Raw genomic sequence first — 24,189 nt, forward strand, 5'->3', positions numbered from 1 at the left:
GTCCTAAGTGTTCCCGTGCCCCAGCTACTCCAGACACCTGTGTGTTTCTTTTTTCTTTTCATCTCTGAATGTCTTCTTTTCCCTCATCTGGAACACTTACAATAGGCATTGCTGAATAATTATTCTATAATCTAAATCTAAGTAAATATTCTAAAGCAGAGGAACCAAGGATTTAAGATAAATCTCTAGGTTCTGAGCACAGAAGGACAAATTCTACTTTTCCTAAGAAGGATTTCCTTAGCTTTAAGTGCTGTCTGGCATTTAGAAACACCCACTAAAATGCTGAAATAACATGTCCTGGCTTATTCGTCCTTCCCACCCCACCCTCCCCCTGCCTACACAAACTGCTCTAAAATCTTTGCAACCAATCAAGCTCTTTAAACAATAGCTGTTCTTCATAGACAAGCCACAAACCACCTGGTTTTGCGAAACAGCTTGAAACTGTTTTAAAAAAATGTTTGGAATGCAGTTATGCTCACCACTATACCACCAATGCTATCATCACCCATCAGTAAATGAGTGGATCAAAAAACTGTGGTACATTTACATGATGGAATACTATGCAGCAGAGAGAAAGAAGGAGCTCCTACCTTTTGTGACAGCATGGATGGAATGGGATAATATTATGCTAAATGAAATAAGCCAGTTGGTAAAAGACAAATCCTATATGATCTCACTTATAAGAAGAATCTAATGAACAAAATAAACTAACAAACAAAATAGAACCACAGGCATAGAAACATGGAACCCATTGAAAGTGACCAGAGGGGAGTAGGTAAATTTTACTCACTCGCAAGGTCTGTCCTTTCCTGCTTTCAACAATGGAGAAAATCTGGTTTTTGCTTCAGATTGAGAGTGGAAAGAAGGGGAAAGAACTAGACAAAGAACATGTACAAATGACCCACAGACATGAATAACAATGCGGGGATTTACTGTCGGAGTTGGGGGGTGAGATGGGCAGAGGAGGGCCAAGGGGGGGAAATAGGGACCACTGTAATAAAATAACAATTAAGAAATGATTTAATAAAAACAAAAATAAGGTTTGGCACCACCACCACCATTATGACCACATGATCAAGTTATAGGATTTCAGGAAAGTGATGCACCTTCTCTGAAGTTCCATTTCCTCATCTGTACAAATTATAACTACCCGGCAAGTCTACCCTCCTGTGAGGGCCAAAAGAAGTCCCTGCCTTGGGCCCTGGCTCCCACAGCCACTGGAGGCACCGTCCTCACACCTCACAGGGTTGCCAAGAGACAGCCTGGAAATGTCTGATCAACTGCGAGGAGCTGTAAACGCAAAGTCGTCTTAGGTAAAATTTTACTCACTCCCGAGGTCTGTCCTTTTCTGCTTTCAAAAATGGAGAAAACCTGGTTTTCACTTCTGAAGGGCCGTCAGCCCCTATCATAAGTATCTTGACTGTTTCCTGGCTCAGTTACAAAATTCTGAAACGCGGGTCCCTGGTCTTCTAGAACTGGGGCTTGTGCCACGTGTGGTTCCTCCTTCTCTAGGAAAGGGGGGGACGTACACAAAGCAACCAGAACAGCATGTGAAAGTGCATCAGAACGGCCGCTGTGGGTCAGACCCTTCAACACCTCGGGCACCTGACCCATGAAAGACCTGGAAAGAATGAAGTTTTGCACTTTTTAGGGGCTACATGATGCCCAATCTCAAAAGAAGGATTTTTTAAATTGAATTCTAAGTGAATATGGCTGTTGGAAGGATAGCAGGGCAAATGGGTGTTTCAAAGAAGCCTATGTAACACTTTTTTTTAAAGAGAGATACTACAGGAAATGGCGGTTTATCAAGGGATGGTGTAGCACGCTGCGTGCTCAAGACCAGGGTTCAGACTCTCCCCACAAAGAACCAACAGCTTACTGTAGCTAGCTGCTTCACCTTCTTGGGTCTTGGGTACCCTCAAAAGTAAAGTTAAGGCACCCTGACTGGTGTGGCTCACTTGGTTGCACATCATCCCACAAAGCAACATGTTGCCAGTTTGATTCCAGGTCAGGGCACATGCCTAGGTTGCAGGTTCGATCCCTAGTCCAGGCGTGTAAGAAAGGCAACCGATTGCTGTGTCTCTCTCATATCAGTGTTACTCTCCTTGTATTTTTCCCTCCTTTCTTTGTTCTCTTAAAGAGAATAAAGTTAAGGCTATTGGATCAGGTGATGCTCTTTACACCCCTACACTTGTACCCACTAATGGGTTGTCTACCTATGATGTCTTGAGGCTTTGATTTACCCTCACATAAAGGAGTAGGACAATGAGTAGCAATTCCTCCTGCCATTGCCAAAGCACTATTCTGGGACTTGGCTTACCTGCTGGTCTTGTGTACTGCAGGTAGTGAGTTCTACTCTGTGTCAAGTTATCCTCCCAATTCCAGGGTTACTATAGCCAAGACCTCCCCAAACACTGTTCCTTGAACATGCCAGTAGTTGAGTACATTGAAGGTAGGGTGGCTGCTTAAAGCAGTGATGCTGATAATGAGTTCCCAGTATGGTCCCCAGACCAGCAGCATCCATATAACCTGGCAATGTTAGAAATGCTGATCCCCAGGCCTTACTGCATGCCCACTGAACCAGAAACTCTGGCACTGGCCCAGTAATCTGTGCTGTAACCAGCTCTCCCAGGGATTGTGATGCTGAAGTTTGGGAACCACAGGCTTGGAGCATTTTGTTCTTGTAAGTGTGGCATCAGAAGGTGTTTACAACTTAACTACAACTTGCATTGGTCCAGTCGAGTGGGACTCATGCTCCCAGTTCCCGCTGAACTGTATCTTCTTTAGCTACTTCTTAGAAGCCCTTTTCTTTCAGGTACCAAGGCAAGGCTGGGGCTCTGTGGAGAGAAGTGACCTTAAAGAGCTAATGCACCTGAGACCTGGATGAGAATTTGACCCAATAATTCCTCTTTGTTAATGTGGTAGCCACTCTTCCACGCAGAAGGCAGCAGGAAGTGGTATTGGCTTCTAATTTTCATATTGGCCACCTGACCAATTACAATTAAAAGAAAGCTAATGCAGCATTTCCACGAATTTCTGCTGGCCTGATACCCAGCAAGTGTTCAAGTGTCTAAGTTCTGCTGGTGGTTACATAAACACTCACCAGAGATGCAGCACCAAATGGGGCAGAGGAAACACAGTGGTTCTGTCCTGGGCTCAGGTCTTATCTCTGCTTGTGTGATTCTGAGCTATTTCTTTCACTGGAAAAGGCCTCATTGGCCTCACCTGTAAAATAGAGATTAAACAATCTCCAGGTACTCTTTTTACCTCCACTCCCCATTTTTGTTCAGTGATGATGGCTTGTAGTCTTCAAGATACTGGGATTGAGATGGAAATGGAAAAAGAGAATAGGTTAGGCTGAACAGTGATGCAATGGCAGCCCTGCTCCTTCCAGGACCTTGCCAAGCCGTGGGTGTTCTGCATTCTAAATACAACCTAACGAGGCTGTTGCCTCAGTCTTGACTTTAGAGTGATTTGCCTTTCTTGGTGGTTCAGAGACGTTTTAATTCTGGAGGGGCCACTAGTTCCTTCTAGAAGAAGACTAAAGGCCTCTGCTTATTGGAACCTTAAAGTTAGAGCTTGAGTAACAAGTAGAGTGACTTCTCATTTTTCTCTCACTCTGAATTCAGGGAGTGTTTTTTCCCTATTGCTTGCTCTCTAGATCTTTCTTTTCCTAGGGCAATTTCAAGGATTCTGCCCCCCCAAGCAGATGTAAAGCCCTATCTCCCCCTCTCTTTCCCAGAGGTATGGCCTCTACAAGGGGGTTTGCTTATTAAATGTTAGCTTTCTTAGCTGAGGACTTTTTTTTTCCCCTTCCTCTTAAGCCCATTGCATAAGAATCTCCTGTTTTTACCTTTTGCCAGATCCTACACTTCTCATTGGCAGAGGTGACTACAAGTGTTTGAACAGGTAACTTCTACCTTTGAACTATTGCAACAGGTTCAAAGTTTCCAGGGTAGCTTGTGGGCCACTCTTGGAGCAGTACGCATTGGCTTCAGGTGTGGCCTCATCCCTGAGCTGTGACAAAGGCAGAAGTGGCTGACAGTGGTACTGAAGTAGGACAGCCAGCTGTGAGGGGTGCCTTTCCTCCACCCAGGAAGGGAGAGGATCCTTACGTGGTAAGCTGCCCCAACTCTGCCTGCTCCAGAGTGTACGCGTCTATAGGAGAGCAGGGTTGGGAGTCGTTGCGGGGAGGAAGGTGGGACACTCGTCCATTCTCAGCCTAAGGCTCTTTGGACATGAAATTACATTTGGTTGAGTAGTCATCTCAGCTGACTTGTGTGGGAGGAACAAGAAAGGAAAAGTCCATTGGAAACCGAGTAGAGACATCAGGGCAACCTGAACATTAACAGGAATTAGGCTTGGAAGAGAAAGCTATTCATTTTACTACATGCAACCAAAACAGACTTCAAACCTCCAAGGGTTATAGACAAAGGCAGGATATGGGTCTCCCTCTTCCATTCTGTGTCACTATGGTTAGAAAGGGCATTCATCAGCTGCTGACGGCAAGGATTCCCATCTGGAAGAAAGAAGGAGAAGGGAAGCTTAGCAGACATTTTATTAGATGCTGGGGTCTCTACTAGGTATGCAACATGCGTTATCTCATTGTCTCACCACCTCCTGGGAGGTAGGTAGTATTGCATTTCATGAATAAATGATGTGTGATGGGCTTAAACCGCATGACCAGAGCTGTATAGCTGAGATGATGTGGCAAGGGTTTGAGTCCTAACTGGTCTGTTACTATAGGCTGCTGGATGGTGCAGAATTCTTGCAGATTGCCAAACCTTCTGTTACTCTTTCGTATCTTGGGATTATCACTCATGTGCACAGAAGATTGAATAGGAATGCAAGTCTGGCAGAACTTTAGAATGCCTCAGAATCTCCTGAACTTGAGTATTCAGTTGGAGGGGGAGGGGGAGGGGAGAGGGAGAGGGAGAGGGAGAGGGAGAGGGAGAGGGAGAGGGAGAGGGAGAGGGAGAGGGAGAGGGAGAGGGAGGCTCATCTTGTCCTGGCCCTGAGCTCTTCATCCAGTTGGGAATAGAAAACAGCACCCAGGGAAGCGCTAGCAGCATTAGAGTGGCTGAGACAAGACACCCATTGGCCATCCTCCACCCTCCCCTGGAGGAAGCTTCTTCTTGGGGAGCCAAGCTGCTGAAACAAAGCAAAGCCAAGTGCTCCTCCAGCCTTGAGAGGCCCCAGAAGATGGAATGGCAGGGGGCCGCCCTCATCTTCCCGCACTTCGTGTTTCTCTAATGTCAGGTTGTGCTCCTGTGAGGCCATGGGGCCGACTCATGTTCTCTGAGACAGCGGCACAGCTCACCCAGCAGGTTTTAGCTGGAGATTTTTAGGATCTCCTCTCTTGTAGAGAGAAGACATCCTAATCTAGCTCTAGTGACGGGCTGGTTGGAGAAAATGCCATCTACTTTCGGGGTGTCAGTGAGGTGGGAGGAAAGAATGTGGCTGAGAAGGGGAAGGAAAACTTGTTATCTCTGCTTCTAAATCTAAGAATGGAAGACAGAATACTGTAGTTGAAAAGTAATTAAAAAATTAATTAATTAATTTTAAAATAATCTAAGAATGGAGGCTCCCATGCCCCTCTGTGGCCACAGCCGTAGGTGAATCCAGTGAGACTGTGACGGGTCCTGATACCTGTAAACTAGTCCCCGTGCCCCTGTCAGGGGGTCTGAATATTCAAAAACAACGTTATAATAACACATATGAAGACATTATTTGCCTTTTCCTGTGTTACGGTCTCTTGTGTGTAGGGTGGAGTTTTCCAGAAGCTATTAGGTGTGGGGTCACTCTGACAGTCTACGGTACATGTGCTTGTCTAGTCCTGTGATTTAAAATGTTTCCATTTTTCCTCTGGGCTGTGAGGGAAGCAGCAGGATGTAAAGTCTGCGGTACGAAAAGGATGAGCCTGTGTGTCAAAGGGAGAAAAAAAAAGTCTTTCCATCCCTGTCCCTGCCCTTCCTGGCCTGAGTGTTTGTTGACTTTATCAGAACTGCTTCTGGGACAGGGCAGGTATGCTGGGGCCGGAGGGGGACACCAGGGCTGGCCCCGAAATGCCCTGCAGTCCGGGGAGTTCTCCCAGGGCTCAGGGGCCTCTGGCCGGACCTCCCTGCTCCGCAAATCCAGCAGAGAGCAGCGTCCCTCCTCTGAGACCAGTGGTGCGAGGGGACACCTCGTGTCATTTCTGTTCGTTTTTGTGTCTGTCTCCAGGTGCTCAGGGGAGGAAAGGGTGAGCTGTGTGCATGTGGGCCGGCTTTTGTGGCAGCCCTCGGGGGCTGGGGTTGCAGCGTTTGAAAAGCAGCCAGGGGCGAGCGCGGCTCCCTTCCTCCTGGTCAGACGCTTCCACTTTCAGTTGCGAGCGAAAAACCAGGAAGTGGAGCCCCGGCGAGCACGTTAGGGAGCCGGCCATGGCCTAACTGCGGCCAGGGCGGGCAGGGCAGACCCGAGGCGCTCCGTTCTGAGCCCGCCGCCGCCTGCATGGGTGCTCCGACGCCACCCTGTGCCTGGTGGAGGCAGGGGTGAGGGCAGAAGAGCAGGGACTCATGTGCCAGGAAGGACTCGCAGCCGGGAAGCCCCATTTGCTGGAAGCACCAAGAGATGCGGCCCCCTTCCCAGGGTAAGGGGACTGAGCTGGGGGGGCGCTTCGCAGGGGGTCCGCGGGGAGCGCGGGGAGAGGCCAAGAGGGTGCCCTTGGCCAGCCCCGGTGAGTCTAGAGCTCGCTGCGCCCCAGCACGTGTCAGCACTTCCTCTCCCAGGTCTTTGGGAGACACCTGTAAAGCCTCCTTATGAGGAGCGGGCAGTGGAAGGAGGAATGTGGGGCATGGATCCAGTTTTCTTTTTCCTGCTTCTCTGGGGGAAGGTGAACCACAACTGAGACCTGTTTTTCTGGGTCTGAGTGTCCGCCATAGCTTCCCCGAGGGCTTGAGGGGGGGGGGGGTGGCGGTGCCCTCAATCTATACCAAGGACTTGGACTCCTTCCTGGGGTAAGAGCTGACGAATGACCGACTGATGAAAAGGTTCTGATGAACCTGGATCTGTTTTATGGGCCAAGACCAACAGTTGGATCTAAGGCGAACTTCAGGGGCAATTAAGGAGTGAGCATTAGGAAGGGACTCGGGAGTCAAGTCAGTGCTTTCTAGTGTTTGGGGGTATCAACATTCTTGGTGGCTTGAAAACAAGGATTGAATCTGTAGCTCCAACATACAGGTGATTTCTGACAGAGGCAGTGCCTTGAAAAAATAATGAAATAAAACTAAATTTAATTTTTAAAGTAAACAATTGATTTAGTAAAATAAATAAGTAGATATATAAGTAAAGTGATTTTGCTCAGTCCCTTTTGCGACACTCCAGCATGGTTGTCACACTGTGGTGGGTCCCTGGGACTGACAAGTGTTTGGGATGAACATAGAATAATCTTGGAAGAGGCAAGGTATAAAATTTGGTAGGAATCACCTGTGTGCTGGGCCCAACGAAAGGAACAAAAACCTAAATAAAACAAAAGTCACAAATGCTTAAAGGACAGGCAGAGAATGTAGCTAAGTAAAATAAATGGGACAGAGTAAGATGTAGGTGGTAGGGAGTCTGCAAAGTGCAAAGCAGGCATACCCCTAAAAACATATTTTGACTTAATTTTTTATATATATAAACATCCAGGCCAAAGAGAATGTGCTGGCCAAGATTTGACTTGGATCCTAACCTAAGACAGTCTTCTCTCCCTATGCTATAGCTATATTCCAACTCTTGGAGGACAAAAACACCTACAATATAATCCATGTATCATCGAGTACCTAAGTGCTAAATACACAGTGCGGCCACAGATTCTACAGGGAGGCAGGTGGTCAGGGAAAGAGAGAGGATCGGGGGATGAATAGAGAGAGAGAGGACAAAGCCAGTTAAGCACCAGCTCACAGAGTAGATACACTCACATTTAATGAAGACAGTCTTATGACATGGATGGTTTTGCTATTTCGTGGTTGGGTTATGAGGCTCAGAGAGGTTCAATAATTTTCTCAAGGTCACAAAGCAGCCAATTGTCAAATGGGGACTGAAGCTGCGGTCGGTCTGATGTTAAAACCATGCTCTATCCACTCCTGCATAGAGTTGAGTTAGCCCATCTTCAGATTTCCTAGAAAATTTTATTTGTAGCGAGACTTTCATGTATGAAGACCTTGGCAGATAGTGAGTTCATATACTTACTATTTTTCGGGTTGACCTTTTTAGAACTGCAAATAACACAGCTACCATTCATCGGGGCAGTGCTGTCCCGATGGGGCAGGGCTGCCCTTACTGTTCTATGGGGATTTTCTCTCTTTTGATATTTGAAATAGTCCTGTGAGGTAGGTAACTTCATTTCATAGGTTGAGAAACTGAGGCTTAGAAAGAAGGAAACCGGAATCAGAGGTGGCATGAAGAGACTGGAGCTGGAATTTGAACTCTGACTCCTTTGGTTCCCGTGGCAAGCTGTGCCTCAGTTTCTGCAGAACCTAGTTAAGTATTAATACAGTACACAGGCCAAAGAACCAGAAACTGGGAGAAATCCTCCTTTGAAAACCCTCCCACCCCAAATCCAGAGAGACAAGGCAGGCTGGGGGCTTCCAGGAACTGGGAGGAGAGAGGAATGGGAGGAACTGCCTGATGGGTCCAGGGTTTTCTTGGGGTGATGACAACGGCCTTGGGACCTAGACAGAAGTGGTGGTTTCCCAACACTGCGAATATTCTAAGTTGCCACTGAATCGCTTGGTTTAAAATGGTTAATTTTAAGCACTTTGCACCTCAAACAAAGAAATCCTCCCACCCCTAGACAAGGGAATTTCCAAACCAGGATTTGGCAGTATTTTAGAAACCAAGAGTGACGTGTCTGCTCCTGTGTGTCTCGTATGCCCAGCCAGTGATATACTGACTTTCATTTGGCAGGCAGCCTGGGGTGATTCTCATGTAGCACCCTGCAAGGGCAATGTGTCCCCAGCTTCCCTGAGTTCGCTCATCATTGCTCTTGTCACACTCTGCTGTAACTCCTCCAGGTCTGTTTGTCCCCTAGGTGACTCTAACTTTCATTCTCTCTTCCTTCTGGCACAGGGCCTGATATTTCCCACGCTCTTACTTAATTCATATTGTTTGAATAAATACATGAGTTTTGGAAGGTCAGGCAGCCCTTGTACTGCTATGGCCAGGCCATGGTATCCCCCCTCTTCAGGGGAGCTGATAGTAGTTCTCTGGGTTTCCATGGATCATTCTACTATAAGAGTTGAGGTTTTTTTTTAAATAAGTTAAGAGTTTTTGAGGGTTTTGTAGGAGAAAGCAAGAGTGTGGTTGCATCAGGGCGATGGGTTGGTCCGAGCTCAGAGGTGTACCATGCCCTCTCCAACTAGAAATCCTCTGTTTATATAGAAATGAGGAGTTAAGATTTTTGTATAGAAGTTAAAAGACAGTTCTAGTATGAAGACCATGATTATCTCTTCTCATTTGGGGTGTCTCACAATAGAATGTCTGATACTGACAAGGAGTTAAAAACTCCTTGTGGAAGAAGAAAAAGGGAGCTAGTCTGCTGAGAGCTTCCCATGTGACGACCCACAGTGCACCAGAAGGCCCACCACACACTATGCCTTTGAAGTAGAGATTATCGCCTTACCCTTTCTTGTGTGCAGTGGAAGGAAACTTAAGCTTAGTGGCATTACGTAACTGCCCCCAGGGCCACACATCCAATAAGTGGTAGTACTTGAAAAGGCAATGGCCTTGAAAGTTTGCCCCTGCAAATAAGACTATTGGCAATAAAGCTTATTTGCAAATTGAATCTGGTGACTCCTCACCATTGGCCAAACCAAGTAGTACCAGGGCTGATTCTGCAGAAAGCCCAGATAGGTAAGTCTCTTTCACAAATTCTTGCATCACCTGTCTTTATCCTGGCATGGGTGACGGGGCCCTAGCACTTTGTCCAGCCTATCTTTTTTATAGGCTCTCTTATCAAGCCCAGGGGACCTCTGATACTGATTCTCCTGACTTCAGTGCTCTCATAAATCACTTGGTCAACAACCACTTGGGAAGCCTTTGGGGGCGAAAGATATTTTTCAGGGTAGGGATGCAAGACTGTGATTTGTCGGAAGCCTAAAGATCAAGGCTGACTATGTCAATCAGTGACACAGTTTAATTTGTCATTCCCATCACCAGCCTATCAGTGGTGGCTCAACAACTATCCCATGCTACCTTCTTGGACTGAGTTATTCGACCTAATGAGGGCTTTCCTGTTTACGACCATGCAGCTCAGTTGGTCAGAGTCTGGCACCCCAAGGCTCTCTGGTGTTCGTGCACTGAGATGATTCTAGTGGGGTGGTGTCTATACCGGGCCCCAGACACTGTTTCATTCAGCCTTCTTGGAGGCTTTTTCTTTATTTACCTTTCAACTAAAGATGGATATTCTACCTCCATCAGAAAAACCCCTTCACCATTTCCCTTCCCCAAATGTCCTGCTTGTCATGCTGTAGTGTCTCCAGCCATATTAGCTGTCACCCCACATCTGGGAATCCCCTTCCTCCCTTTACTGAGGTTCATCCAGCCTATGTGGGGACTGGTCTCTCCGTGGAAAAGTAGACACAGAGAACCAGACAACAGTTGAGAAGGATGGTTTGGTTTCAGTGACCCTGGCTGGACTTACAGCTGGAAGTTTATTAGCCAGTGGCATCATTGATAGGGTCATCATCCTTGATTGGGCCTGGAAATGAGACTATTAATAGTAAGGCCCAGGGGATCAAGGACCACACATCCTTGAGGGTCTGGCACTCCAAACCTCTGCTTTTACCTATTTGGTCAACACTAGCCTCTCTCTTCTTCAAGTTCATGAGCTTGTGGCCCATACTCTGAATTCTTCTCTAAGTATTTTTGGTGTTCAACAGACCCATAAGTCCCCAAGGGGCAGACATTATGTCTTCTAAGTGTTTGTCTCTCTGTCCATGGCACATAGTTAGGCACTTAGTAGGTCCAAGATCTTTGTTGGCCTTGGCTAAAGTAAATTTTAAGTTAATTTAAAGTGCAGAGAATAAATATATTTCTTGTCACACACATACTTCTCCACTCTGCCAGGTGCTCTCAAAGCGGGGGTCCATCCCATACAGAAGGGGCGTCAAACTCATTTTCACCAGGGGGCCACATCAGTTTCACGGTTGCCTTTGAAAGGCAGAATGTAATGTCAGCTCCTTAACAGTTAAGTAGTTACATTTATACAGTCCTAAAATTATTTCAGCCCTTTGAAGGCAACCGCGAGGCCAATGTGGTCCCTGGTGAAGATGACTTTGACACGCCTGCCACAGAGCATTTGTTTGCTGCTTGGGGAGCTGGCTCTATCCCCTACCATGACCTCTAAGTGTGCTTTCCACACACTGCCTAGCACATTGTAGGTGCTCAAATATGCAGATGCTTGTCGAATAAGTGAACCTAGGCCTTGGCAGGTCAGGCTGCTTAGCCTCACCCTTGCCGTGACGTAAAGCCCCTGGGCGAGGCATTCTGGAGAGGGGCTCAGCTGATTCTGTCCCCCTGTGAGTACAGGATAGATGCATGTCGCATCACTGCAGGATTGAATTCTGCGACCTGTTTTCTTCAACAGATTCCCTTCCCTACAGTCACCTTTCTCTAAATGTGTCACCTCCCTAAAGTTACCGTTCTCTGAACTTGTGCCAATGCGAAGCAAAAAGGGAAAGTAACTTGCTGGCACTTAGTGGGTTCCCACCTTATCTCAGACACTGTGCTGGGCCCAGTAGAATCTGGAAGTTCAGCAGCTTCTGCCTGAAGCTGCTCGTGGCTTGGTTGTTCACTGAGCCACAGGAAGCGTCCCCGAGACCCAAACCTAAGGAAAGATGTCTGTTTCACTCCTTACAACCCTACCGAGCCCTGGTTCCTGTAACTTTTCCTGTGCGGTTCAGCAGCAAAGATATCCCCAATGGCTATGCATTGAAACCCTAACAATTTATTTGTGGGGTGCTTGCTGGCGGGCTAGGGAGGCCTGTCCCAAGGCTATCCTCACTGTCACTCTGCCAGCTGCCTTACAAATTGGAACTGTTGAGTGCAGCCTAGAAATTGGGCTAGGAAGATCAACATGGGGGAGCTTTGTATCGCTTTCCTGTGTTATTTTACCTCTCACAGAATCTTTCCATGGTGTGCAAATGACTATGAGGCCACCCTTGGGGTTTTTAATAGGGATCTCCTTTGGTGACACTGTTTTCTTGTCCTGCCCTGCATGACCCTGTGGAGATGAGAAGGACTTTTTCTTCTTTGTCTGGGACCATCCCCTAGTGTGTGAGCTGCAGAGCACACTGAGCGCCAGGCCCTCAGAGGAGGAAAGCCACCCGTGCCTGGCGACATGGCCATTTGGTGGGAAAGGCTCCTATAAGTAGGCCTGAGCACCTCGGTGCTCGTGAGCAGCTGGGAAGTTATCAGCAGGCCCCGTAGGTCAGGAGCTTATGCCACAGCCTCTTTTCCTCAGCAACATGAGACACCTGTTTGCTCTTGGAACTGAAATTTGACCTTTGCTCTGGTTTCGTATCTGCTAAAGAAATGAATGAAAAATGCTCTCACCCCAAGGCTTCTGTGAGCCTGGCTTACTCTACTGCTGAGCAGCTCCCTACCGGACACCAGCACTGGGGAAAGGCCATAGTCAAGTGTGGCTTGGGCGGTGGGCCAGCTGCGCTATGAGAAACAATACTGAGGCTGTATTCTCAATGGTGCTTGCATGCAATGCCCCCCTCCACTCCCCACTCCCCGCCAGCTGCCACAGTCCAAGGCGGGATAATTTGGAGTTGTCCAGTTTATGGTTTATTTTTTAAAGCCTGCCTATCTCCGATTAAGTGATAAGTGAGACGGACTTGGAAGTGCCATTTTTCGGATGAGAACAGCTCTAACCTCCGTGATTAAAAAAACAACCTTGCTTAACCCCCAACCCTCCCTCTCCATTTTCGTATTCTATAGTGCTGTATAATCTGGTTATTGTTCAGGCTTGTTGTCACACTCTCCCAATAAAATGCAACCCCACGAGGGCAGGGTTTTCACTGCTGTACTCCCAGCACCTAGACTGAGGTCTGATACAAAGGCAAGCACTTAGATATCTTCAGCTGAGTGACTGAATACTCAAAACTTTCTGGAAAATCCATTCATGGTTTTCCCTCTTCCATTGGTCTTTTCCTAGAAGAATTTTACTTTTAGCAACACAAAAGCATACGCATTGTCTCAGCATTCTTTGTTTTCTTTCGACCTTCCCTATCAGGGCATACGTATTTGCTTTATTCTTTTCCATGCTGGCCACCAGTTCCCCGGTGTGGAAATGCTATGACCTATTTGGCAGCTCTCCTATTAGGGAAGGCTATCCTGGTCTCCGGCACCATAAACGCTCCTATAGATTTAATGACGACAAACCGAATAGCTAGTCCCTGGGACTGGGCATCAGGCATGGTTCTAAGCACTCTACAGGGACAGTCACCCCTTGAATCATGGTGACAACCTTCCGAGACAGATTGTATTGCCATTTTACAGATTAGAAACCACACAGCGGTTAGCTAACCTGGGTCACAGAGATGACAACCAAGTGGAGTTTGAGCCCAAATAGTCTGACTCAGAGCCCACATCCTTCACCGGTGTCTGACGCAGCCTTGTGTGACACACTCAGCTGAACTGGTGTCTTTCTCATCCGCAGGGGAAGTTACTAGTGCAGTCATTAGGTCAAAAGGCACATGCCCTAAATCGTGAGAGAGGGCAGGGTCTAGCCTCTATCTCTAAGGAGGCTAGACCAAATTTACAGCGCATTTTGCACTATTTTACTGTGGCTAAACTAATGGGGAGGGACAGGCATTCCATTTAAATTTGCATTCTTAAAACCGTAAGTGAAGCTGAGTGCTCCTAACTTTAAGTAACCTGTTCTGCGTGAACTTCCTGGTCAGGGCCTCTGCCCTTGGTTAGCCTGGGTTGTTCTGCTTCTCACTGACTTCTGAACACTCCTTATTGAGAAAATGAGCCTTTTGCCTGTCTGGAGTATTTAACATTTTTCCCAATTTATTTGGCTTTGTCTCTGATGTCTTTTCTGAAAAGCAAATACTTCTAAAAGTTCTACCTAAACAAACTTGCTGACATTTTTATTTATAGCTTCTAGAATTTGGGTCAGTCTTGAGTTTTCCCCATGCCCATGCTAAAATTATAAAATAGTTTCTCTCTGTTTTTCTATTCCCAATACTCTTTGACTTCCATTATTTTATATAAAGTCTTTGATCTTGAACTTTCTCTTGTTGTAGGAGTGAGATAGTAATCAGCCTTGTGTATTCATTCCAAATGGCTGGGCAGTTGTCTTCATACAGTTATGAAAGAGGAAAAAATATCTATCTTGATTTGAAATGCAATTGCGTACATAATGGTAGATCCACTGGGAATATTTCAAGACTATTTTGCGACATAGATTTGTCTATTCACGATGGACAAAAAACTTCCCAACCTCTGTAGTAAGACAATTTGTTATGCTCACCTCTCTGCCACCCACCCAATCCCTGTTATTTTTCAAAATGTTTCTCTCTTTTGTAAGTTTCGTTTTTCTGGGTGAATTTTAGTATTAACTTTTTAGTTCCTAAGAAAATCCTGTTGGTCTCTATTAGGGCTGCATTAAATGTATAGATACATTTAGGGAGATAGGACCCCTTCACTATTTCAGGTATGTCTTTCCATTTTTCAAGCCTTCTTTTGTCCCTCAAATATAATTTTTATTATAGGTTGTACACATTTCTTCTCATAGATACTATTTTGAATGGCACATTTTCTATTATTTTCGAGTTCATTATTTGCATGAAATGTAAGAAAGCTTTTGACGTCCTGGCTACCTCACTGAATTTAATTCATGGTTTCTATTTGCCACTTATTTCCTTACAGGGTTTTAAAGCTTCCCCACTAAGGTGTTTTTATTTTTTAATTGAGAGATATGACAACAAATTTTTATCTCAGATATAATTGAAAATTGGACCTTCTGACCTTTGAATCATTTTAAATAGTATGAATACTTGGGATTTACTCTCCTTAGGAACCAATGCTTTTCCATAGCAGGCTTTTAGCTGACTGTTTTCTCAAATTATGCTATCTTTTATTTTTTAGTAATAAAACATTGCATTCAAACAGAACAGTGAACTGGTGTAAGAAAAGCCCTTAGGTTCAGGGCTCTGAGGTAACCGGGTAAAGGGTCTTGCAATAGAATCCATAACTTATTTGCATTCATTGCATATTAAGGAAAAGGCTATTAGATCTCCAAGTCCGCTCACAAAGCTCCTGGTCTGTAGTGTTCTATTAACTATTTGCCATTATTTTGGAATTTGTCTAGAAATATTGACTATGTGGTTAAGGACATAGACAGTTGTCTCCTAAATTGGGGGTGGCAGGAATTTAGGGAAAATGACAATGGAGGCTGAGTTAGCAACATAGTGTCCCTCCAATGAACCGAAACTTTCATATACAACCTCCCAAGTAACATGCAGGCCCCCTTTGGAGTCATTATGAGTGGTGAAAACTTGGGACATGGTCTCTAGGAGAGAGTAAGTAACTCAGGATGGAAGAATGTGTTAACGAACTGGGTGTGAGAACTTGGGGATTCTGGTCTCCCAATTAATGAGCTTTCTGTCACCACAGAATAAGCCCATAGCTGCAAGAGGACAGAGAAACCCATCAAATCCAAATGAGTGTGCCATTATCTAGGAAGCATTAAAAAATGTATTTTAAATGTATTTTACAGATTAGAAACCACAGAGCAATTTCTAATTACATTTTATATCTTATTATTGCATAGAAAATAATTCGTTCTTCAGTCCTCAAAGAAAAGATAATTTCCTTTATTGTGCTTTAGATTCCAGAAACCCAGGGTAAGAGAATTATTCATTTCTAGACTAGACTTTCCGCCCACCTTCCGTTGTAGATGACTTACTTGGATCTGGTTTATCCTGTAGATTCTACTGAGCCTGGAGGAGTTGGCTGATCCTGAGTGGTTCTTGAACCTTTAGGTTCTTGATATGGGTTAGAAATACATTCTTTTCACCACCCACCATCCCTAACCCTTGGTGAAATATTAACGTGGGAATACCCAATTCAAGACTGGCTAGAATGCCTTTTGATGGTCTAGGTTTGGGGAATTTGGGCGTGGGATAGTTTTAGTAGGGGAAGCATGGATTAACTAAGAGTCTTAGAACAGACAGTTCTGAACCAGAAAACTGGTTGTTTATTCAGCAACTACTCATCGAAAGTTTACTGTGTGCCAGGCACAGGGCAGGAATTGTAGTGAACAAAGCAGTAATCCCTGTTCCAATTAGAATATCAGTGCAGCAGGGAAAATGGGTGATAAGAGTCCAGGACTATTGCAGAGAGTGAACAGTGTCATGGAAAAGAGAAAGCAAGGTCAATGGTAGTGACTGGGGTAAAAAGGGCAATACTAAATAGGGTGCTCGGAGCAAGCCTCTGAGGAAGTAGCATTTGAGTTGAGACCAGACCTATAAGCCATTACAACTGTTGCAGATCTGGGGAACAGTGCTCCGGACAAAGAGAAGAACCAATACAGAGGATCTAAGGTAGACATGGACTTACCTTTGACCAAAACTTGAGTATTAATTAGGGTAGAAGGGGCCATTTAGGGTTTTTATACAAAGAAAAGTAGACTTAAAGAAGAAATAGTATTCCAAACCCACAAAGCAGCAAAATCTAAAGATGAAGATGGGGTGGTCATAACCTGGAAACCAAGGCTGGTCCTGGGAGCTCACTAGCAGGTGTGAAGACAGAAGATGTCTTACCGCTACCTTCAGAGTGAAATGGACTAGGTGCTGGAAGATGAGTGAATGTGGCCATGGCCATCCATACCACAGAACAAGGGAACGCCATGGAGTGAATCAAGAGCAATGGCTGAGGACCAATGGGCAACCTGGGGGGGGGGGACAGAAGCATGTCACTATGACACCAGGAAGTGGAGGAAGTTTCCCATTTGGGGCCGCCCTATTGGGCACTGTGGCTCTCGTGGCCACGTTTAGGTAACCAAAACAGGAGCTGCCAGATGCAGCATCATGCAACTCTCTTCCTCTTTTTTTGTTTTTTTTTTGGTACCACTGCACTTCTCCCTTCCCTACACTTTCCCAGTGAGTAGTGACCTAAAGGGAAGAGGAAGCCATCACACCTACAGTTTGCAGGAGTTTCCATGAAGTGACTAAAACAAAATTGTAACTTGAGCGACACACGTCACATGAGGAGGGTGATGGTAGCTTTTCCCCCTCATTTATTTGAGGGCATATGTAAGTGTTAATAGATTTTAGGGTTAGAATGCTTCCCAGAGCTTCCCAGCCCAGTAATAGTGAGAGCTGACTGGAAGGTCTCCCCTTCTCTCAGAGCCTCAGTTTCTCCCGTTTACAGTGGGAATTACAGGATATGGGCACAAATCCTCTCCAGTAGTAGGTAACATTATAAGGCATTTAATGTGTGTATGCAAAGAATGTGTGTTTGGGCATTAAAAACAAATCTATCAATATAGTGAAAAGATAGCAGAGTGGGAGAAAATGCTGTGAATCTTTTTTTTCTAAGTGTCTAGTATCCAGGATACATAAAGATCTCTTACAACGGAACAACTAAAAGACAAGCAACCCAATTTAAAAATGGGCAAAGCACTGGACTAGATATTCTTTACAGAAGAAATGCAAGTGACCAACAAGTGCGTAAAATGATTGGATTTCTTCAACCATAAGAAGGGATGAAGAACTGATATGTAACATCAATAAATTTTGAAAATGTTATGCTGAGTGAAAGAAGTCACAGAGAAAATGCCACACATTATGTGGTTTCATTTATATGAAATATTCAGAATTAGTAAGTCAGTAGCAACAGAAAGTAAACTTGAGGTTTCCAGAGTCTGGGGGTAGCAGAGACTAGGGAGTGATTGCCTGATAGGTACGGGGTTTCATTTTTGGGGGTGATGAAAATGTTTTGGAACTAACTAGAGGCAATGCTTGCACAACATTGTGAATGAACTAAATATTGCTAAATCGTTCATTTAAAAATGATTAATCCTATGTCACTCAAATTTTACCTTAATTTTTAAGCATGTGGGGAGGCAGGGCAGGACCCTCTGAAACTTTTCACATATATCCTATTTGGATTGGTCAGTAATAGGAAAGTAAGGTGAGCTATTGCAGTTGACAGGTAGGTATATCCTCACATGTCTTCTTCAATCCAGTGCAGGCAAGTACTTTCATTCTTGTGAAACTGGTCTTGGCATTGATAAAAGTCTCCGTTGTTTGTAAGGAAGTGACCGGTCTCATTCCATTTGTGGTATGACTGGAGTATAATTAAAAGAAGGGTTCATTGACAGACCATGGTCGAGGTTAAACCAGATGGGGTTTTTTTGTTGTTGTTAATTCCCAAACCAGACGCTGACTATTTGAGCCAATAGTTCAAATTGAGGTTCATAAAAATCCAGCGTTTCAGGTTTTCCAGGGAGAAAAAAATCTGACCAATTGGTGACCCCAGCCCACATCACTGCATGGTAACAATCAGTCAAGGCTACAAGCAGGTGCTGCCTCCCTCCCTCCCTCCCTCCCTCTCCCCCCCCCTTGGTATTACCTGCCAGCCTGTTTTCCCTCCCTTTCTCCCCACCCCATACTGCCACAGCTGAACATAAATTTCACCTTTAGACCCTCTTTTGAAGCTGTTGTTTGCAAAGTCTCCCGTAAATCTGCCATCTGTACAAAGAGGGCAAAGTCCACAGTGCAACAGTTTGCTCCCATTGCGGAGAAGGGAGGTTCAAGTAAGAATCTCTTAATTTGACGATGGCATTGGGGCAGAGAGAAGAATCTTAGAGCCTAAGATACTAGCGGACAGGTGGCAGCGTCCCAGGCGGAGGGGAGGGGCTGACGGCAGGCAGGACGGGTGAGCACAAAGCAGGCCTTTCCTCCCTTTGGCACCGCTCTGTCAATTTCACAACCTGCCCTGCCCCGAGGAGGCTGGGGTGACTGGCCTCAGACGCAGGTTCTGGATGGCTGACTCCTGAACAGGTTCTGCCTCCTGGAGCTTACTTCACTTTACAAGTCCAGGTAAGGCTGGATTAAAAAATCCCTGCTCTCAGAATCCTGGCAGGTAGTCACAATTGCACCTATTGTTACATAAACTGGCCAGCTCCTGTGGGGCCTTGCTTTACCCTCTTCTTCCCCTAAACACAATGTGGAAAAAAGCAAGGGGGGGGAGACAGTCATCCCAGTATCTGGAAATTCCATTTTCCTCCATAAAATGGAGAGAGACTGCTCCAAATTCAGGGGATAGCCAATTAAAGGGCAGAAAAATGATGAGTGACTCGGGGTTTTTGAGGCTGCTTTTGCTCCCACACAAAATCCCTAAGTTTTATAGCCCTGGTTATCACGGAGTGATATAACTGTGTTCGCTCATGGGAAAAAAGTTCTAAGTGCCAGCTAGTGGTAGCTGCCCCACAATTCTAAAGGTGACCATGATTTTGATCCAATAAAACTTTTTGTTGGGCTTGCTTTGCTCTTTGGATTTTGAATGCCAATGTTTGGCTTCTTCTCTGAGATATTTTTCCATTGGGCACTGCAGTAAATGTTGAAGAATACAAATTATGAACTTCCTTTGCCGTCAGCTGTGAGGTGCCAGACAAATTCAATCTCCTTGAACTTGGTGGCTAGTCCCTATAAGAAAATACTGAGTCATGGGTTTTATGGATTGTAATGGGGAAGCAGAGATGGAAATGGTAAGTGAACTTGCACAAGTCACTTTACCCCCAGGAGCTTCTGTTCTTACCTGTAAAATGCTACTTCATGACATTTGGGGGATTAAATTAGGTAATTCATACAAACAACTCCTGCTGGATTTGGTCCAAAGTCTGTGGTCCAATTCTTCAAAAGGTCCAAGCTCAAAACGTTAGTGTTTGGAGCGAGGAAGATTTATTGATGAGATTGTGCCAACTGAGAAGATGGGAAACCTACTGGTTCTCCAAATCCATCTTAAGAAAGTACGGAGTTCAGGCTTCTTTTATGTCAAAAGAAGAAAAATGGGAGGGGCTGTTTTTGTAAATCTCAGGGTACAAGCAGAATTCCTCTAATAATTACCATGTCTACATGCAAGGCAAAGCAGGAGCTAGTCTGAAGGTAGGGGAACAAGGAAGGCTTGAACAAGTACAAGAGACAGAGCATTTCATTCTGTTACAAGCCCAGGATTTGGCATATACAGTCAGCGCTCGAGAAAAGCTGTGTTGTGTGAAGCCTTAGTTGCTTCTGTTTCCTGGGGTCACTTCCTGGCTGAAATCATCCCTATGAATCTGTACCATGTTTGGGCTCATTCCCCAGCACTCTTTCTGCAGACCTGATTCAAGTTGCCTCCAGTAAAAATGCTTTCTCCAGATTCCCTGGAGGAGAGGACGATGGATGTAGCAAGTTGTGACATTGTTGATCTCTGAGGCCTTCCTGATGCTTTAAAAAAGAGAAAGCCATGAGCAAGTCATATCCAGCCCACAGGAAATGTCCTTCATGCAGAACACTTGATTTATACAATCCGTGGCGTCACTTCCATGGAGGTTCTCTTTTCTGTTTCATTTGTGCTGTAGAAATCCAGCCAGAAGAGACCTTCCTGACCTTCCATCTGCCTGGGCAGGGGGAAGCTCTCTGGGGTACCCTCCTCTACCAGCTTATATTGGGCCCAAAAGGGCTTCTTCTGGGCTTTGTGGACCAGAAAAAAAAAAAGGACAGTCATTTCTCATAATTGTCTGGGAAATGATTAACTTCTTTCCTTTGATCCTTCCCACCTTGTGGAAGCACATCAAGCAGCAGTAGTGGGTAGAACACATTCTATTATTTTCAGCATTGCTAAGGTAAACAGTGGGAGGCATTCTGCTACTAGAGAGGTCGATGCTGGCTGTTTGGAGATTTATAAGTTGTGTGTGTGTCCCCTTCTGTGAACCTAGAACTATTGAGTAAAAAGATTCAGCCATTTCCACTAACTTTGTCTTTTCTTCTCTCTCTCTCTTTTTAAGGCCTGAATTTCCTGCTGCTATTCACAAAGATGCTTTTTATCTTTAACTTCTTGTTTTCCCCACTTCCAACCCCGGCACTGATCTGCCTCCTGACCTTCGGAGCTGCCGTCTTCCTGTGGCTGATCAACAGACCTTACCCCACCTTGCCTGCTGTTGATCTGGACAACCAGTCACTGGGGATCGAGGTAACTCACCAACCACCTTTATAAATCGGTCAACATTGATCAAAAACAGACTGTACCTAATTCAAGACTTTGGGATAACTCATGAAGGGGATGGGGTGTAACGTGGAAAGTGAGCCTTTTTAGGTTAGTAATCAACAGAAAGTCTACAAATTTAAACTTCCAGTAATGACACATTTTCCTCTATAATAAAAACGAAACCACAAATAGGTTTCATGGTGTCAGCAATCTAGATCAGGGAAGTCAAACTACAGCCCTGCAGGAAAAACCCACCTTTTTTTGATGGGACCAGCAAGCTAAGAATGGTTTTTGCATTTTTAAAGGGGTATGTAAAAACATAAAATAAAAATTTAAAAGAGGGGTAGATCATCTGTGTGCCACAAAGCCTATTTCCAGAGGAAGGTTGCCAACCTAAGATCCAGGCCAGTGATTTTTAATCAGTGTGCCACAAGAGTTTTCTTTTTACATGTAATACCTGACTATTTAGTTGGGGCACTGACTTATTTTTCTTTAAACTGTCAAATTAGAAAATGACAGCAGCCAACACAACAATAGCTGTCTGGTGTGAATGAATCAAAATTACACCTTTTTTGTCAGATCAGCAAAAAAATATAACATATTTTTTGGTGTGCTACAGAATTGCAGTAGTTTCTGTGTTCTGTGAGATGAAAAATGTTGGAGACTGCTGGTCTAGATGATCGAGTCAGAACTTTGGGGACAGGAGAATATTTTTATTGAGATACCCAGTGTCTGAAAATGATAAATTATTGAGTTAAATTCCAGCTTTGACTTACTGTTCATTCTTTTTTAAAGATTTTATTTATTTATTTTTAGAGGGGAAAGGAAGGAGAGAGGGAGAGGGAGAGAAACATCAATGTATGGTTGCCTCTCGTGTGCCACCTGCTGGGAACTGGCCCTCAACCCAGGCATATGCCTTGACTGGGAATCGAACCGCGATTCTTTGGTTTGCATGCCCGTGCTCAATCCACTGAGCTACACCAGTCAGTGGCCTCTTCATTCTTAAAACAAGCAGAAGCTGACCTTTTCCCGTCTATTCTCCAAATTCTCAGCAAATCACACAGCTTCTGATATCTCTGAGCAAAGGGGAAGTTTCAAGAATGTTCTCTCGGTCATTTTTCATCCTCAACCCTTTTCAGAGGGGGAAAAAAGCACTTCTGTTCCTTTGTAAATCTAAGCCTTTTCTGATGTTTGATTGAACTTCTCTCGTCTACTTGGGACTCTTACTCTGAGTTAACTGCGCTGTTCACCACCTGTTCTTTTATCCTGGTGTGTTTCTATCTCCTTCACTGAATTGTCCTCTCCTGCTGGCCCTGCTGCTTCAGGCCACCATCTCGTTTCACTCCTTGCTTTTCCCACCGGAGTTCTGTAAGAGTAGGCTGTTTGTGGGTGTCCTCATCTGAGTTTGAACCCCCTGAGGTCAGACCTTCACTACTCCCATCTCCCCAAACTTCTCTGGGTCACTCATAATCTAACTCCCAAATTTAATGACTTATCCTTCAGCCTTCCTCTCAATTGACTGGAGACTTCTTTCTTAAAACTTCGCGTTTTGCCTTTCGTAATTTCTTCCTAATTCCAAGTCAGCCTGTCTTTGTCACTTAGGTTGTTCCCTCTCTTCATCCTAGAGTTTTCGCCTCACCATCTCTTGATTTCTCCAAAGCAGGGGTTGGCAAACATCTTTTGTAAAGGCCAGACGGTCCGGGCTGTGCAGGCCAGGCGGGCTCTGTTGCCAGCGACCCAGCTCTGCTCTTGTAGTGTGAAGGCACCAGACAACATACAAATGAACAGCATGGCTGTGCTCCAGTAACGTTTGACTTGTAAAGGCAGGTTCAGGCCAGATGTGAGCCAATCTCTGCTTTAATTCCTCACATCTGAGAAAACCCTTCCTCTCCTATGACTTGAAATATACCTAAAAGGCTATGGCTACCAAATATGACCTTCTAGTTCTGACCTCTCCTGAGTTCCAGTCCTCAGTGCGGCTCAAGTGACTCAAGGTCAACAAATCTCTCTCTCTCTCTTTCTTAAGATTTTTATTAATTTATTTTTAGAGGAGAAGGGAGGGATGAAGAGAGGGAGAGAAACATTAATGTGTGGTTGCCTCTCATGTGCCCCCCCCCCAGGGACCTGGCCTATAACCCAGGCATGTGCCCTAACTGGGAATTGAACCAGTGACTCTTTGGTTCACAGTCCACGTTCAATCCACTGAGCCACACCAGCCAGGGCAACAACAAGTCTCTTTATTGTTTCTCTTCTCTTCATACACACACGTGCACATACAAGTGAGCACCATACCCTTTCCCATTTCCCGTCCTGCTCTATCTCAATAAAATTCACCTCCTCTTAGCCGGTTACCTAAAGTTGACTCAGAATCACTTTTCATTCTTCCGTCTTCCTCAGCCCACCTCTGAAAATAGACCCTACCTTCCTTTACTAAACAAGGAACTTTATTTTTGACATCTTAACTTAATGCAGCATCTCATGGGAATCTTCCCCGGTGCTCTAGACAAGTCAGATCTCTTGTTACAAGAGTCTCATGTGTCACCCTGTACTTTATGGCCTCTTTTGCATGCATATTTAATCGATGCCTATTTCTTTCTAGACTAATTTTCATGAGGGTTGGACCATTGCAGCTCTAATATCCACATGAGGCCCTGACCCATCGTTCCAGCAGACGTTCTAGACATGTTCGTAGCTACTGCCTCTTCCTGAAACACCCTGTTCTCTAGCTGTCCACCAGTCTGCAATGTGTTTTCTGGCTTCTGTTTATTCGGGCTGTCCCTTCACTTTGAACTATTCTTTCTCTCCCCTGTACCAATTCACACCTCTTTGGTCAACGCTTACTTATCTTCAAAGCCTCTATTGAAATATCATATTTTTTCTTTATAGCCTTTCTACTCAATGCAGAATTGGTTGCTTCACTAATCTCCCAAAATATATATTTTATTTTAGCCTGTGTACCACCAT

The 24,189-nt window shown here is 45.1% G+C and overlaps 1 protein-coding gene across 4 annotated transcripts in view; it reads left to right on the forward strand.

The window, feature by feature from the left end:
- The first annotated feature begins 3,976 nt into the window (after positions 1-3,976).
- The window catches only part of ACSL5 (acyl-CoA synthetase long chain family member 5), a 46,968-nt gene continuing 26,755 nt past the window's right edge, over positions 3,977-24,189 (forward strand). The window contains exons 1-2 of one of the 4 annotated variants that reach the window (XM_053668424.1): positions 3,977-4,118; positions 21,026-21,210. In XM_053668424.1, the coding sequence (XP_053524399.1) occupies positions 21,055-21,210 (156 nt within the window). In that variant the 5' untranslated portion in view covers positions 3,977-4,118; positions 21,026-21,054. Of the gene's footprint in view, positions 4,119-6,083; positions 6,242-6,295; positions 6,629-21,025; positions 21,211-24,189 lie in introns of those variants that run through there. The other 3 variants (XM_053668425.1, XM_053668423.1, XM_037132899.2) reach the window with 3 other exon arrangements.

This window comes from Artibeus jamaicensis, unplaced genomic scaffold (assembly GCF_021234435.1).
Source record: "Artibeus jamaicensis isolate MK-2021 breed Jamaican fruit bat unplaced genomic scaffold, CSHL_Jam_final contig_490, whole genome shotgun sequence".
Lineage (NCBI taxonomy): Eukaryota > Metazoa > Chordata > Mammalia > Chiroptera > Phyllostomidae > Artibeus > Artibeus jamaicensis.